Below are 16246 nucleotides of genomic sequence, written 5' to 3'. Positions count from 1 at the left end.
AATACGTGGGGCCCCTGAGGACCCTGGGTGGCCCCAAGACACGCACTCCCCACAGTGGGGACCCCACCTCCTGCTGGAGCAGGTGGAGACCTGCTCCCACCGGAAGGTCCAGCAGGCCTCCCAGGTGCCATCCACCCCGAGACCCACCCTGGCCACCTACCTCGGCAGGAGGGCAGCGGGAAGTCCCACGTGGCGCTGTTCTCGGAGCCGGCGTGGCAGGTGAGCACAGCGTGGCCCTCCAGGAAGAAGCCGGGGTTGCAGCTGTAGCGGACCTTGTCGCCGAGGTTGAAGGTAGAGCCCTGCTGGACGCCGTTGGGCAGCCGCCCGGGGTTCCCGCACGTGTGGCTGGGGAGAACTGTGAGCAGAAAGAGAGACGCAGCCCGTGAACAGGGCTCCAGCCCTGATCCCCTGCCTCCCAGCACCACCTCTCTGGGGGACCCTCCTCCCCAAGCTCCTCTCTTCCCTAGGACAGGGCCGCCATCCTCACGGCTGCCTGGCCTGTGAGTACTCACAGGGGACACGTGCTCAAAAGGAGCCCCAAGTGCAATTTATTCCCGGACATCCAGGTTTCCTGCCCTTTCTCATGAGCAGCCCTGGGTGTGAAGTATGTTTGAAGCTGTGGATCAGTTCAATCAGTTACTGCTGTATCCTGCCTTCGCCACTCAGGGTCATTTTATTTGTTGCTACAAAAGGGCTGCATGTCCTCCTCCACAGAGGAGCCCACAGAGCCCAAACCACAAACGCTTGCCTGAATTGTCTTCCTGGAACTTGTGTCTGGTTGAGCTGATTAAGACACCACCCACATTCTCACTGGGCATGTGTGAGTGAACACTCGGTGATCATTTGATGTCAGAGGGCTGAAAACTCCACCCTCAGATGGTGCTAAGTGCCCTCAAAACGTGCAGAGGCCTGTAGCTTAGTTACACATGTGCAGAAGGATGATCACTGCACCTTTATCCAATCACCTTTCCCCATGCTCCCCAAGCCTCAGACCACCTTGCTTCTATAGTCTCTATCCCACAAATATCCCGAGGCCCTTGCCTTTGAATTAAAAGACACTTACTCCTTGGAAGAAAAGTTATGACCAACCTAGACAGCATATTAAAAAGCAGACATTACTTTGCCAACAAAGGTCCGTCTAGTCAAGGCTATGGTTTTTCCAATAGTCATGTATGGATGTGAGAGTAGGACTATAAAGCAAGCTGAGCACCGAAGAACTGATGCTTTTGAACTGTGATATTGAAGAAGACTCTTGAGAGTCCCTTGGACTGCAAGGAGATCCAACCAGTTCATCCTAAAGGAGATCAGTCCTGGGTGTTCACTAGAAGGACTGATATTGAGTCTGAAACTCCAATCCTTTGGCCACCTGATATGAAGAGCTGACTCACTGGAAAAGACCCTGATGCTGGGAAAGACTGAAGGCGGGAGGAGAAGGGGATGACAGAGGATGAGACGATTGGATGGTATCACTGACTCAATGGACATGAGTTTGAGTAAACTCCGGGAGTTGGTGATGGACAGAGAAGCCTGGCGTGCTGCAATTCATGGGGTCGCAAAGAGTTGCACATGACCGAGCGACTGAACTGAGCTGAACTGAACTTGCCTTTCGGAAGGCAGATCTGAGACTTGTTCTCCCATCTCCTTGATGGGATGCTTTGTGAATAAACCCCTCTCTTTGCTGCAAACCTCGGCGTCTCAGCGCTGTGGCTTGCTGTGCGTTGGGCAAAACGAACCTGGTTCAGTAACAAGTCAATCCCATCACTTGAGATGCCCCAGGGAAATCACTTTAATCTCTTGGGTTTGATTGCTCTGATCTCAGAGTCCACAGTCCTTCCCACTAAATACCATGGAAGGGACACAGACAGTGGCACGGAGTAGGTGCTCATTAAACCCTATGTCCTTTCTTTCATGCCTATCTGCCCTGGCAGCCAGAAGAGGACTTTGGCCCAGTAGGTTTAGGGGAGTTGAAGGGGTAATTAGTGCTGGAAAGAGGCAGTGAGGTAGGGAGACAAGAACCTGAGTTCTGATCAGACTGACCCGTTTCAAGGGGAAAATGGGGAGCCAGAGAATACCACACCCAGTGTGCCACATGAGCCAGAGCAGTGAGGGCCAGCTGCCATTGTGTGTTCATTATGCAGAGGAATAGTCTTGCTGAGGGTGTTAGAACATCATGACTGCCAATCAGGAGGGAGGAAGGGAGCGTGCATCACCTCTGTGCCCGAGTCACATGTTCACCCTGACTCAGTTCCCCCTACCCTGTGCCTTTCTTCCTCGAGTTGGAACTGCCTGCGCCCCAAAGGTCCCTCCTCTCACCATTCTACGCCTTCTCATAAGGTGAAGACAAGTGGTCACAGCTCTTCTCAGACTGCCATCCGAGTGCATGCATGCGTGCTCAGTTGCTAAGCCATGTCTAACTCTTTGCAACCCCATGGATTGTAGCCCTCCAGGCTCCCCTGTCCATTGTATTTTCCAGGTAAGAATACTGGAGTGGGTTGCCATTTCCTCCTCCAGGGAATCTTTCCAACCCAAGGATCAAACCCACGTCTCCTGCGTTGGCAGGAGGATTCTTTAGGACTGCACCACCTGGGAAAACATGCCATAAAAGTACTTCTCCATTACTTCATCTGACGATGGTTTATGGACACCAGCCCTGAGAGGCCATAGAGCAGGACAGTGGAAAGTACAGGCCTAACAACCTCAGTGCTTGGGTTCACATCCCGCCCTGGTGGCTTACTACCTGTGGGACCCTGAGCAAGTCTCTTCACCTCTCTGGGCCTCAGTTTCTGCCTTTGTAAGAGGCAGTTCACAACAGTACCTTCCTCTGGAGTTGTTGTGACAATTAAATAAGTGGAGGTATATAAAGCTCTTAGAGCCTGGATACAGAGAATACCATAGAAGAGAATCTGAGTTCCCAGTCCAGTGGGACATGCATATGGTTAAAGGTATACCAAATCCTTTATAGTGAGAGAGGAACCAGACAGGGGACCAAACCCAGTCAGGGGTTAGTCAGAGCCAGCTTCCTGGAAGAGGAGATGTCTATGCTGAACCGTGCAAGATTAGTAAGAATTAGCTAGGTCAAAGAGTGTTCCAGGCAGAGGAAATACCATGTGGAAAGACCCTGAGGCCAGAGACAACCTAAGAGTTCAGGAAGCCTGGAGTAAGAGGGGAGGGGTGGCAATGATGAGAAAAAAGAAATGGAGATGACCAGCCTGGATTCTAGAAAGCGTCCCAGGTCCTTGATGTACCCTCTTCCAGCCCATATTGCTATTTTTCAGGACCATCTCAGCCATCCACACTGATCTCAGAGCCCTCAGAAAGAAGACTCTCCCTCTGCCTTCTCCTCTCCTCCTCTCTTCTTGTAGAAGGAAAGGGCAGACTTTGGTACTAGCTTCATCTGGTCTGAAGCCAGGTGCTGTCACTGTCTTATTCCCTGGCCTTGAGTCATGTGACCTCACGGAGCCTTACCTTCCTCAAGTGAAAAAGGACAGTAATATCTAGGGGTTGACCAGGTTACTGATCATAACCAATGCATGGCTGGCACAGTGCCCAGCACAGAGTAGATGCTTAACAATGGCAAATGTTGTCCTTCCACTGTGCTGTAGGGCCACGCAGACCCTGTGAGCCTAACATAGTGTCTGGCACTTGTAGGGATATATTTGAGTATTCATTACTTAGTCGTTTCGAAGAATTCCTCATTGAGGCATTAATTCCTTCATGCAATGAAAATGTGTATTGTGGGCCAGCTGCATTCTATGCTGGTAATAGAGCAGTGAACTGACAAAAGGGTCTCTGCCCTTAAATGGCTTATGTTTTTGTGGGAGAACTATCTTAAGGGCTAAAGAGCTCTTCCCTGCTTGTTTTCTACCTCTGACAAGTGAGATGACCCAGACAAAAGGATTGACCTCATCACCCTATTAACTTAGCTAAGAATATAGTCTTTGGGCTGCTGGATACCTTAGCATTTCCCATGATCCCATGCTGCTGGCTTCCTTGGCATTTCCCATAATCCTTTGCTGCCGGCTTCCTTGGCATTTCCCATAATCCCTTGCTGCCGACTTCCTTGGCATTTCCCATAATCCCTTGCTGCTGGTTTCCTTGGCATTTCCCATAATCCCTTGCTGCTGGCTTCCTTGGCATTTCCCATAATCCCTTGCTGCCGGCTTCCTTGGCACTTCCCATAATCCCTTGCTGCCGGCTTCCTTGTTATTTCCCACAATCCCAAGCTGCTGGCTACAGAGGAGGCAGAGACTGTGATGTGAGTGTTTGTGAGTGTTGGGGGTGCAAGGGGTAGGCCAGGTAAACATTTGGAGAAGAAAGCAAGCTAAGATTAGGGGAGGGAGCCAACCTGGGGAAATGGGCTAAGAACTGGTGTAGAACTAACGTTTCATTTTCCGCAATGAGACGCAAAAACCCAATTTAATTAAATTACTAATGTCAAATTTTTAATGAACCTACTTCTGCTTTGGGCTTTCTTCCTTTGAAATTAATGACTGGAACGTCACTATAAATAAAATCCGATTCTTTTTAAAAAGTCACTCTCAAATGCTCACTGCTCTTTACTTAATGAGCTGTTCATAATCAGACCACTCTGACCTGGTACCTCCACTGGGACTTGGGTGTAATGAGTGGGGTCTCATTTCCAACCCCACCTCCTTTTTTAACTTGAGCTTTGCTCCTGAGAGGCCACACAGGGCATGGAGAGAGGGCAGATGTTGGTCTCAGAGAGGCCTGGATTCAAATCTCAGTCCATCCACCTCTAGCTGAGTGATCTTGAGCCATAAACTATACCTCTCTGGGCTTCATCATTCAGTTATTCATCTGAAAATGAGGATACTGTCTTTTTCTTCCTCTAGAGTGAAGGGGTGGATTGTATTAGCTTCCCAGGGCTGCTGCAACAAAGTGCCACAAACTGGGTGGCTTAAAACAACAGATACTTATTGTCTCACAGCTAGAGGCTAGAAGTCCAAAATCAAGGTGTTGGCAGGGTCATGATTCCTCTGAAACTTGTAGGGGAATCCTCTTAGCTTCTGGTCATTATTCTAGAAAACTTTAATGCTCCTTGACTTGTCCATGCTTCCATCCAACCCTTCACCTTCACTGGGCATTGCCCTTTGTTTCCCTGTGTCCAAATTTCACCTTGTTAAAAGGACACCAACCATACTGGATTAGGACACACTCCAATGGCCTCATCATAACTCCATCATCTGCAAAGGCCCTATCTCCAAAGAAGGTCATATCCACAGGTCCTGGGGTTAGGTCTTCAGCATCTCTTTGAAGTGAGTGTGAAAGTCGCTCAGTCGTCTCTGACTCTTTGTGACCCCATGGACTACACAGTCCATGGAATTCTCCAGGCCAGAATACTGGAGTGGGTAGCCTTTCTCTTCTCCAGAGGATCTTCCCGACCCAGGGATTGAACCCAGGTCTCCTGCATTGCAGGTGGCTTCTTTACCAGCTGAGCCACAAGGGAAGTCCAAAAATACTGAAGTGGGTAGCCTATTCCTTCTCCAGCGAATCTTCCCGAACCAGGAATCGAACCAGGGTCTCCTGCATTGCAGGTGGATTCTTTGCCAACTGAGCTATCAGGGAAGCCCCTAATCTCTTTGGGAGGGGGCACAATTCAACTCATAACAGGCCTGATGTACAGATGAAATAAAACTAGATTTATAATACCCACCACTGAGTTCCTGGTATGTTTTGGGCCCAAGGCTACAAATTTATTTTACTTAATCCTCAAAACAATCATGTGTGATACTTATTATCCTTATTTTACAGATGAAAAAATAAAACAAAAACAAATTGAGGCACAGAGAGCTTAAGCAACTTCCCCTAAGGCCACAGAGCTAGAAACTGGCAGAGCTAGGTTGTGAATCTAGGTCTTTCTGGCTCCGTCATTCAACACCCTTCATTTTGGAATACAATACTGCTTCTGACAGAGACAGCGCCCAGTACACAGTGGGTGCTTAATGACCAAGAGTTCCCTTCCTCCCTTCATTATTCTAGACCCTGAGACAAAATGAAGGGTGATTACCTGACTGTCCAGATTTAATTGTCTGTCTTTTCTTCTCCAGTCTGATTTGCCGATCTTGTACTTTTTAATAATGTCAAGGGCAACATTTAAAGTGTGGTCTTTTGTAATGTGTCTGATGCACAACTTGCTGGACAGACAGAGATTGGAGATAAGCCACAAAGCCAGACTTTCTAAGGCACAGTGTTCTTTGATTTTTGGATTTTGCCTGTGTGTTTTTTTTTTGGCACAGATATTATAACTGTTCATGCTCTCCTGTCTATAAAACTTCCCTTTGATTGCTTACAAAATGAAGAGTGGGATATTTACATCCAAGGCAGCCGAGAACAGTATTATTAAAGCTGTGCCTGACATTGAACAATTCCATTGTAGATTAGCTGTGGGGAATTTTGTCCCTTCTACAAAGCCAGGCTCTTGCCAATCAACATGATATTCTCAGTGATTGTATGACAATGAATCTCCTTTGTGGTTGGAGTGCAGCAAAAGCTACATCATGCCTTCTTTTATTTTTAATTTGAGATTTTAGTTGCCATATTATAATGAAGAGACGTTTATGCTCTCTGGACAAGCACCCTCCATATGTTTGATTCCTTATCTTCCATCAAGTAACTTGTTTGATCTCCAGGGCCATACAGTTGATACAAACTGACAGGATGGCTGGGAGAAAGGATGCAGGAAGAAGGATTGCTTCTTCCCCAGCCCTCAGCATGGACAGGGGAGATGGTGTTGGGTGTGTGTGTCTGTGTTTGATTTGAAGGGTAGTGGGTATGTACAGGGAAGATGGTGTTGCATGTGTGTGTGTGTGTGTGTGTGTGTGTGAGACAGAGAGACTTGAGGGGCAGTGGGTATGGACAGGGGAGGAAAGAATAAGATCCATTACCTTTTAAGTGCCTACACTAGGCTAGGCACTTCTTCATCTCACATTATATCTTATTTAATATTTACAACCCCCTTGCTTTCCCCTGTTTGGCCTAGTAAACACAACTGCAGGCTTACTATGTGTCATCCTCATTGTCAGGTGCTCTGTATATATTTCCATCCCAAAGAATTATCTATACTTGTTGTCTCCACTTCCTCTCCTCCCATCTACATCTGATACAGTATGTAGCTGATGCATTCAGTTGTTTATTGTTTGTCTCACTCTGCTACAATGTAAGCTCCATGAAGACAGATATCTTTTTAACCTGTTTTGTTCCCTTTTGTGTCCTAGTTCCTCGAACAGTGCCTGATGTATAATGATACCTTGATCAAAGTTTATTGAGTGACTTAATGATCTTATTGAATCCTCCCAATAAACCACTGAGAGAAGGGCTGTTATCCCTTGTTGAGATGAGTATGATGGCCAGAGAGGCTGGAGCACATTACCCGAGACGCCATAGCACTCTGGGGGTGGAGCTGGGTGTCCACGGCAATGCCTGGCTGCTGAGCCCATGTACTTTGACCTGTACTAGGCCGTTATTGCACTGATCATTCCACATAGGGCTCACGGTAACTGGTGTACCTTGAAACACCCTCATAGGGGACTCACACTCATTCTCCTCATGGGAATGACTTGGGGTAAAAACCAGGCAAGTCAACCCCTAGCCTGTTCAGTGTTAGTCACTCATTCACGTCCGACTCTTTTGCGACCCCAAGGATGCAGGCTTCCCCATCCATGGGATTCTCCAAGCAAGAACAGTGGAGTGGGTGGCCATTCCCTTCTCCAGGGGAGCCTCCTGGTCCAGGGATTGAAACTGGGTCTCCTGCATTGCATGTGGATCCTTTACTGTCTGAACCACCAGGAAGCCTGGTCCTGTATATTTCCTGCTACCTGTCAATCAAGTGAAGGCAGGGGTGCCAGGACCTAGAGGGGGTATGCCACTCACGAGTCCACAGGGCCCTGTCCTACCAAGTATCTTCCTGCCTAGCATCTGGCATCAACTCTCCACTGTGAGCCTTTCTCTTGGCTCACGTTTTCAATTTTGCAACCTTTGGCATCAGGAGCACATGGGGAGTTTTATAAAAATACCAACGCCTAGACCTGTCCCCACACCTATTGAATTGGAATTTCAGAGGAAGAGCCCAAGCTCCTCTGGGTGACTGGAGAGCAGAGCTGAAAGTGAGAACCACTCGGGGTAACCTATTCATGTAGGTTATTCTATTAGCCTGGTTGGGTTATCTCTCTGAGCTGTGAACCGTTCAATTTCCAGCGCCTTTCTTGTTACTGGGCTTTGACTTCTGGGAGCAGCAAGCCCAGCTTCTCCCCGGGACATCGCTGTCCTCCATAAATCACACTTGCCCTCTCTTTCCTTCTCATTTGAGGATCCTCATCGTCTCTCCCCTGGACTTCTGCACCCAACTCTGATCGCCCTGCCGCTAGCCCTGCCCCCTCCAATGCACTGTCTGCACTGATGCTGCAGTGAGCTTTCTAGAATGGCAGAGTCACCACGGCCCTGCCCTGTTCTCCCTTTTGGAGCACATGTGCCCAAGGTGGTTGCCTACCACCAAGAGGCACAGGCAAATGCAGGTCCTCTAGTCTTTTGCATGATGAGTGTAAGAATAAAAAATGATTTGAAAGAATCAAAATTAAAAAAAGGAAAGAGAAAAGAAAACCATGAGAACCCTCCTATTGCTGTCAGAATAAATCAAATTTTCAGTTCAGGCAGCCCCCTCCTTCTATAATCTGACCCCCGCTGACATTTTCTACCTTATCTTCTGCTCGTCTAACCCTGCCCCCCTCCACTTCCTCTGTGAAGCCCTCCTTGATATCCTTAGGGTCTTGTCTAAACTGGGAAACCCCAGGAAAAGACATCCTGATAGAATGTAAATTCAGGTTTAATGTCATTGGCAACCAGCTCCCAGAATCCTGGAACTCCCAGCCCATTAACTACACAGGCTCGTTCTGGTCATTTGGTTAATTTTGCAATCTCACAGGCCCACATTTTACATGATTGGATTTTTTGGACCCACTTGCAGAATTAAGTCGGGGTTTTACTTGCACTTCAATTCCTGCACTTGTCATACGACATTACAATTCAATCATTCATTAATTTACAACACCCTGGCTTCCAAACGGGAGCTAAGCCTGCCTGTAATTGTTTGTTTAGGTGTCTATTTTCATCTCTGGACTTCCCCGAGGGGCAGGAATGACGCATTCTTTATTTATCTAGTGTTTGATTTAATGCCTGGCAGGAAGGGACTACCCTAATGGAATATGTTGAATATATATATATATACACACACACACATATATATGTAATGAATACTGTGTGCATATAAAATGTGCATTATAGATAGGGAGCAACAAAGTAAAGCAAAGCAAAGGGTTGGCACGCTTTTTCTGTAAAGAACCAGGGAGTAAATACTTCTGGCCTTGCCTAATGGTCTCTGACCCAATGATTCAGCTTTTTTCACTGTGCCACAAAATTAGCTGTAGACAGTACCTGATCCAACCAAGCTTTACTTATACAACAGGCCCTTAGCCCATGAGGCACAGTCTGGTACCCATGAACTCATGTGTATTCAGTTACAGTCTCAGGAACCTCCTCTCATCTCCCACAACTGAGAAGGAAAACTAAGAAAAGATCAGTTTTGCTGGGAGTCCAGGATGGGAAGGGGCTATCAGGGGAGCAGGCTGTAGGTGAGAGACCTTGACAGAGGTGACTGGCAGGAAGAAGGCAGAGAGAAGACAAAATAGGCAGTTGGCACCTGAGGACTGAGACCAAAATCAAATTTCCTTTCTCTATCAATGTGGCACTGGGGAAAACGGGCATTGTGCTGGCTACGGGATAAGGCTTGTGTGTGTGTGTTTAGTCACCACTCTTTCCCATTAAGATAGAATTTATGTTAGTGCTCAGAGCTACTCTTTAGGTTGGTATAATGAACCTGGTTTTACCCTAAAGAGCTGAGTTTAGAGAGCTGAAGGGTCACGCAGCTAGTTGCAATAATAATAATAGTCACCTTTTGGGTGTTTAATATGAGCTGGGCACTCTGCTCAGTACTTTACCTGGCTCTTCTATTTCATCTTACCTGTTGGCATCAGGGCAGGGCGTTGAAACTTGAGCCCTGTGACCTCAGCGTGTGCGTGTGTACTAAGTCACTTCAGTCATGTCTGACTCTCTGCGATCCTATGGACTGTAGCCCATCATGCTCCTCTATCCACAGATTTTCCAGGCAAGCATACTGGACTGAGTTGCCATGCCCTCCTCCAGGGGATCTTCCCAACCCAGGGATCGAACCCGTGCCTCTTACATCTGCCTGCACTGGCAGGCAGGCTCTCCACCACTAGCGCCACCTGGGAAGTTCTTGACCTCAGCCTGTGTCCTAATCAGGCTGCAACCTTGATCTTCAAGACCCGTGTTTTTTCACTGCTTTCCCAACATGGAGGCAGTGCTCTGGACATTTGCACAGTTCTCCTCCTTGCCAGGCCCAGAGCACACCTGTCCTGCACCCAGTCAGACCCCTTAGCGGCCCCATCCCTCCACCATCACTACCTGGGGCTTCACAGACATCCCTCATCTCACCAGCAGGGGGTGCAGAGGGGCTGTCAGTGGGAATTTTCCTTGACGCTTCATAACCCTGGGCCCCCATGGCCTCCCGTTTCACCTGGGATTTTTTAGAAGCAACACCAAAAAGGTTACATCCTGGGCCCCAGAATAGAGTTGCCAGTTAAAATCCAGGACACCCAGTTAAATTTGAATTTCAGAGAAACTCACAAATCTTTTTTTAAAGTATAAGTACATCCCATGCAACATGTGGGATATACTTATACTAAAATCTATCTGAAATTCAAATTTAACTGGGCGTCCTGGATTGTAATGTGCCAGTTTTATCAACTCCGCCCCAGAGTGGGGGGGGGTCTTCTCTCCATCAATGACTTCAGCTTCTTAAGGAACTGGGGGTTTCTTTGGGGAAAAGGGGACGAGGACAAGGAGAGAGACAGACTGGCTTTGAGGAACTGGATACTGAACCAGAAGAGAGGTTGCAGAGGGGGAAGTTCAGAGGCCCCCCAGGCTGGGACCTGTGGAGGCTTAGGTACAGCAGGATCACAGGGGAGGAGTGGGCTGTGTGGCTTTCCTCCTTTCCCTGATCACTCTCTGACAGAACCTCTGAGTCTTATTCTGTACCCACTTGTCCCTCTCCTGTTTCAGGAGACTATGGCATGCCTTAGCGTCTCTGATGAACAGCTTTAGGCTGTCCCCTGTGATGCAGCCTCTGTTGACCTTTGCTGCCTGAACCCCACTGTTCCCTCTTCGGCCCGCCCTGCCCCATCACACCCCAGCACTGGGATGCTCCATCTTGTCTAGACAGAGCAATGCATGCAGCATCAGTGGTACCCTATGAGGAAACATGGCAAAATACTATCCGTGTTAGGCTTAGAACAGCCAACTATGCAATTTGGGGTCAAATTTGGTTAATTGCAGAATGATGCCTAGAAATGTTTCCCAAAGTATGTTCCATAAAACACAGGCTGAGAAATAAATTCCATAAGAGCATTCAACTTTGAAAAATGCTACAGGAATTCTCTCCTCTGGAAGAAACCAATGCTTACGCATTTATCTCAGAGGTGCTGCAGGAGAGAAACCCGTTTAACCTTGCTTTAACCAGAATCTCCACAAATCTGATGACAGAATCTCTCCTCTCTTTCTTTTCTTTTTCTCTCAGAAATACCTATGAGCTTCTGAATTGTTCTGTGGAATACACTTTGGGAATTGCTAGGTTCTAGATAAGATAAACCTGAGTTGCTTTGTTTTCCTTATCCATCACTATCATCATAAAACAACAACAGCAATGATAGGTGACATTTATGTAATCCCTTCCCAGTTACCACACACAGTTTTTATAAACACAACCTCCCATTGACACTTCCAAACTTACATTTTTCTGTGGGTTAGGATGATCACTAGCTTTGGGGATTGGGATCAATTCTTACCAAAGAAGCCATCATCGCTTCCAGGTGAGAGCAGGTTATGTTCATGTGTGCATGCTCAGTTGCTAAGTCGTGTCAGACCCTTTCAATGTCACAGACTGTGGCCCGTCAGGCTCCTCTGTCCATGGGATTTTCCAAGCAAGCATACTGAAGTGGGTTGCCATTTCCTTCTCCAAGGGATCTTCCTGACCCAGGGATCGAACCATGTCTCCTGCACTGGCAGGCGGATTCTTTACCCCCGGGCCACCTGGGAAGTACTTCCACAGCCTATGTTACAGAAGCGCAAAGGTGTAGATTCTTCCTTTCCATCTGATAACTTTTATAGCAGGCCATGGTCTGCTTGGCTGGAGAATAATGACCCCTGATCTGCTGGGACCAGACTTACAGAGGTTTGTGGCCAGGGCCAGCCAAGTTTGGTCTTCATTCATGCCCAGCTACAGATAGAAAGCCATGAATGCTGAACCAATCCTAGCAAAGGGGCTAGAAGAGAGGGCAGTGACCTGGTTCAGCTGGGGGTCCTGTGGTGAGGCTGGGACTTCTAACTCTGGTTGAGGCGGCCCATACAAAAGGTTACCCTATCTCAGGCTGGGGCTGCCCCTGGCTCCATAACTGGCTTTGCTTTCTCCTTAACTGCCCGCCCCCCCCCAGACTCTACAGTCCCCTCCAAGTCTGGGCCTTAGCCCCCTATATTCTACCATCCAGCAGGGAAGTGCTATGCATCATTTGGGATGCCCATGGTGATATCCTGCCTGCCAACTCCAGCCCTGTAGATATGGAATCCTGGAGCCCTGTCCAGGGCCAGGAAGCCCCAGCATACCTTGCATCCCATGGGAAGAAGCACAATATTCCAAAGGCTCCAGACCCCTCAGCTTCCCACTCTCTAAGAAGAACTAGACATAGGGGCCTGAGGAGGAGCTGGGGTATGAGGCTTCCAGCCACTCTCACCCATTTCTTGTACCTTCTGCAAAGGATGGGGGAGTCAGTGACTACAAAGGACCCTGAGTAAAAGCTGCCTCTGAGTCCCAGTAGGATCACTGTAAATCTTCTTCATTGTCAGCACCATCACTTACTGACCACCTGTATTGACTAACTCTATGTTGAACCCTGTCTCACTCAATCCCCATTACAACACTGTGAAGTGGGTACTACCCCCATTTTACAGATAACAAAATGAGGCTCAGACAAGGTAAGCTGCTCCCTTCACATGACTAGAACTGGGGGAGTGGGGGTGTCCGCCCAGTGGACTGATTCGTGCACCTTCTTTCCTAGCTACTGCATTCCAGTGAAGAGGCAGAGGAAGGGCTGGTGAGACTGGGAAACTGGCTTCAAGGCTGCATTTCCTGCAGGTTCATCAATGGGGCCACGTATGGTGCCTGGGGACCACTTTGCAGCTTGCGAACCAGGAAGATGGTGGGGAAGGAAGACTTGTTTATCTGTTTCTCTTTTTGTTTGTCTCTTTATTCTTATTCATCTCTGAAGCCCAACGACTTCTCCAAAGGCTTCATGGAGGCCCCAGTGCAGGTAGGGACCCTCAGTCCAGGTCCTCCAGGGTCAGGAGGCAGGAGGGCAGACAGGGTCTTCCCCGGGGCAGCTCCTTACTTGAGGGGCACCACACTCTCTCACGTGGAAACAGACACAACAACATACTTTCACAGCCCAGGGGCACAAATCCATCCATTCAGATACTCGCCTTTCCACACACATGTCACATGTGTACACACGAGAGTACATGCTCATACACAAACATGCACGTCTAAAACCAGACCTCCAGAATGCGCCTGTATGAGCTCTTGTGTTCACACGTATGACAACAGACACAGCGCCTTCTCCCACACATGCCAGTGAACAACCTCTGTTTCCATAGCAAAATAACAATCCCTTTCTGATTAGCCTCTTCTGGGATAAAGACCCTCTCTCTCCCATGTCCCCTTCTACACCCAGAGCTCCTCTCGGAAGCCTGGGCCCCCCTCCCTCTCACTCGGGGGCCTGCCTGGCCCCTGCGTTTAAGCTCTCCTCATCCCGGGCACAGTATGGAATGTGGGGTGGGGTGGGTGCGGATCTCCCCCTGCAGGCTTCATGCAGCTGTCGGCTGAGGCCGTGGTCTAGGAGGGGAGCAGCAAGGCTTGTCGGGGTCTGGGAGGCGCCGAGCGTCATGGCTCAGAGAAGGGGTCTGGCATCCCGCAGACGTGGGTCTGAATTCGCCTGTGCCCCTACGAGCAGGGGGGTAGTGGTTGTGACAGAGGAGACAGCAACGTGCACTGGTTAGCAGAGGGGACTCCGGAGACAGACGGCCTGGGTTCAAATCCCAGCTCTGCTGTCTCACAAGCAAGTTACTTCACCTCTGGCACCTCACCATCAGAATGGGGGTCATAACAGCACCCAGTTGTCAACCAGCAGGGGGCTTACCTCAGTGTCTGCCCCATAGTACATGTTCGATACATTTGGGAAAGTCATCATACATAAGTGGACTTCTGTGGCGGTTCGGATGGTAAAGAATCTGCCTGCAACACAGGAGACCCGGGTTTGATTCCTGAGTCAGGAAGATCCCCTAGAGAAGGGAATGGCTACCACTCCAGTATTCTTGCCTGCGAAACCCCACGGACAGAGGTGCCTGGAATGCTGCAGTCCACGGGGTCACAAAGAGTCAGACACGACTGAACGAATAACACAATATATAAATACCTAGAGCTCCCTAGGGGAAGACGCCAGGGCCATAAGAAAGAGAAGAAGCTGGAGAGAGCAGAAGGGCCCCAGGAGCTGGAACACGGGAAGCCAAAGAGGGGCCTGCTGCTTCCGGTCCAAAAGGCCTCCTTTAATCCTAATAAGACTTCAGGGGACTTCCCTGGTGGTCCAATAGTTAGGGCTTCACCTTCCGATGCAGGGGGGCGTGGGTTTGATCCCTAGTAAGGAAGCTAAGATCCCACATGCTCTGCGGCCAAAAAAACCCCAAACTCAAAAGAGACAATATTGTAAAAAATTCAACAAAAACTTTAAAAATGGTCCACATCAAAAAAAAAAAAATCTTTAAAAACAAACAAACAAAAAAGAGAATTCTTGAACAGTCCTGCTCAGCCCCAAAGCAATGAGAGAGATGCAGACGGCAGAGGCCCAGGAGTAGACTGATGCCAGCCCAGGACCCGGCCCCTCTCCTCCCGACCCTGTGCCGCCCTGCCCGCCCGCGACACCCAGCCTCAGGGATGACGGGAAGGAGTAACTCAGAGCCGTTTCCTGGAAGAGGCGTTCGGGGTGGTCTTGGCAGGGAAGGGAGGGTGTTCCAGGTAGTGAGGCTGGCACGGGTCCAGTAGCTCCAGGCCCCGTGTGTGTTTCAGGCTCTTGTCCCTCGTGTGACTGATTCTTAAATCCGTCTCCATCAGAGTCCCAGCCCAGACCCTTCTCCACACCACAGGTCCGAGTCTCCGCGCCTCTGGGGGCTCCCCGTGGAAGCCTGACATGTGCCTCCACCCCTCTGCAGCCTACCTGAACTCCCGGTCTCACCCCCAGCCCCGTGTGCCCTGGTGCCCAGCCTGGGGTCCGTCCAGTCCCACTCGGTCTCTGGAGTCCGCATCCTTTCATCTCTCCTATCTGACCCCCTCTCCAGCCCTGCTGCTAATGCCCAGGACCACTCCGCTCCCATCTCATCTCCTACTCGGGGACTTGGAGACAGACCCCTCCTCACTGTTCTGTCTGTAGATTGCCCCAGTCCATTCCATTCTCCTGGGACCATAGCGCTTCTCTCTGAAGGCCCTGTGGTGACTCCTGTCTCTTAGAGGTGGGGGTCAAATCCCTGGAATGTCACTCAAGTCCTCCACAAGTGGCCGGGGCCCCTGCCTCCATCTTCAGTCGCACTGTCTCCCCTCACACCTTGCATTCCCACAACTCTGAACTCCTTAGGTTTCCTCCAGCACACTGTCTGTGGTGTGTGTGCGTGTCAATCGAGGCATGGGTGACTATAGCCAAGGTATTGTGTTGGTGTTACATGTGCCTGTTATATGGTGTGCGTGTGCCTATGTATATGTGTGCACATGCATGCATATGTGCATGTATCTACACGTATGTATGTGTCATGCATGCGCTTATATGGAAGAGCCTGCTGAGGATGGCGACCAAGGGAGACAGAGTTGGGAAGCCAGTGTTTGGCCCAACTAGTTCGGCGAGACGCGACATTTGCAGCAGAGATGGGCTACTGACAGCCTCAGGGAAGGAGTTCCCAGCTCCTGCCCTTCCCAAGTGAAATCAACAGAGCTGCGCGTCCTCCAGACCTGACCTGGGGCGCAGGGCATGACTGTGGAGCCAGAGCCACACCTCCGTCCTTG

The 16246-nt window shown here is 49.4% G+C and overlaps 1 protein-coding gene across 2 annotated transcripts in view; it reads right to left on the bottom strand.

The window, feature by feature from the left end:
- Nucleotides 1-16246, bottom strand: part of CSMD2 (CUB and Sushi multiple domains 2) — a 684323-nt gene that overhangs the window by 434547 nt on the left and 233530 nt on the right. For both annotated transcript variants that reach the window (XM_043878199.1, XM_043878200.1), the window contains exon 4: nucleotides 161-355. In XM_043878199.1, coding sequence (XP_043734134.1) covers nucleotides 161-355 — 195 coding nt within the window. The remainder of the gene's footprint in view (nucleotides 1-160; nucleotides 356-16246) is intronic.

Source organism: Cervus elaphus, chromosome 20, assembly GCF_910594005.1.
Source record: "Cervus elaphus chromosome 20, mCerEla1.1, whole genome shotgun sequence".
NCBI lineage: Eukaryota > Metazoa > Chordata > Mammalia > Artiodactyla > Cervidae > Cervus > Cervus elaphus.
Note: the sequence above shows the minus strand (reverse complement) of the source record. Positions and strands in the feature narration are given on the sequence as shown.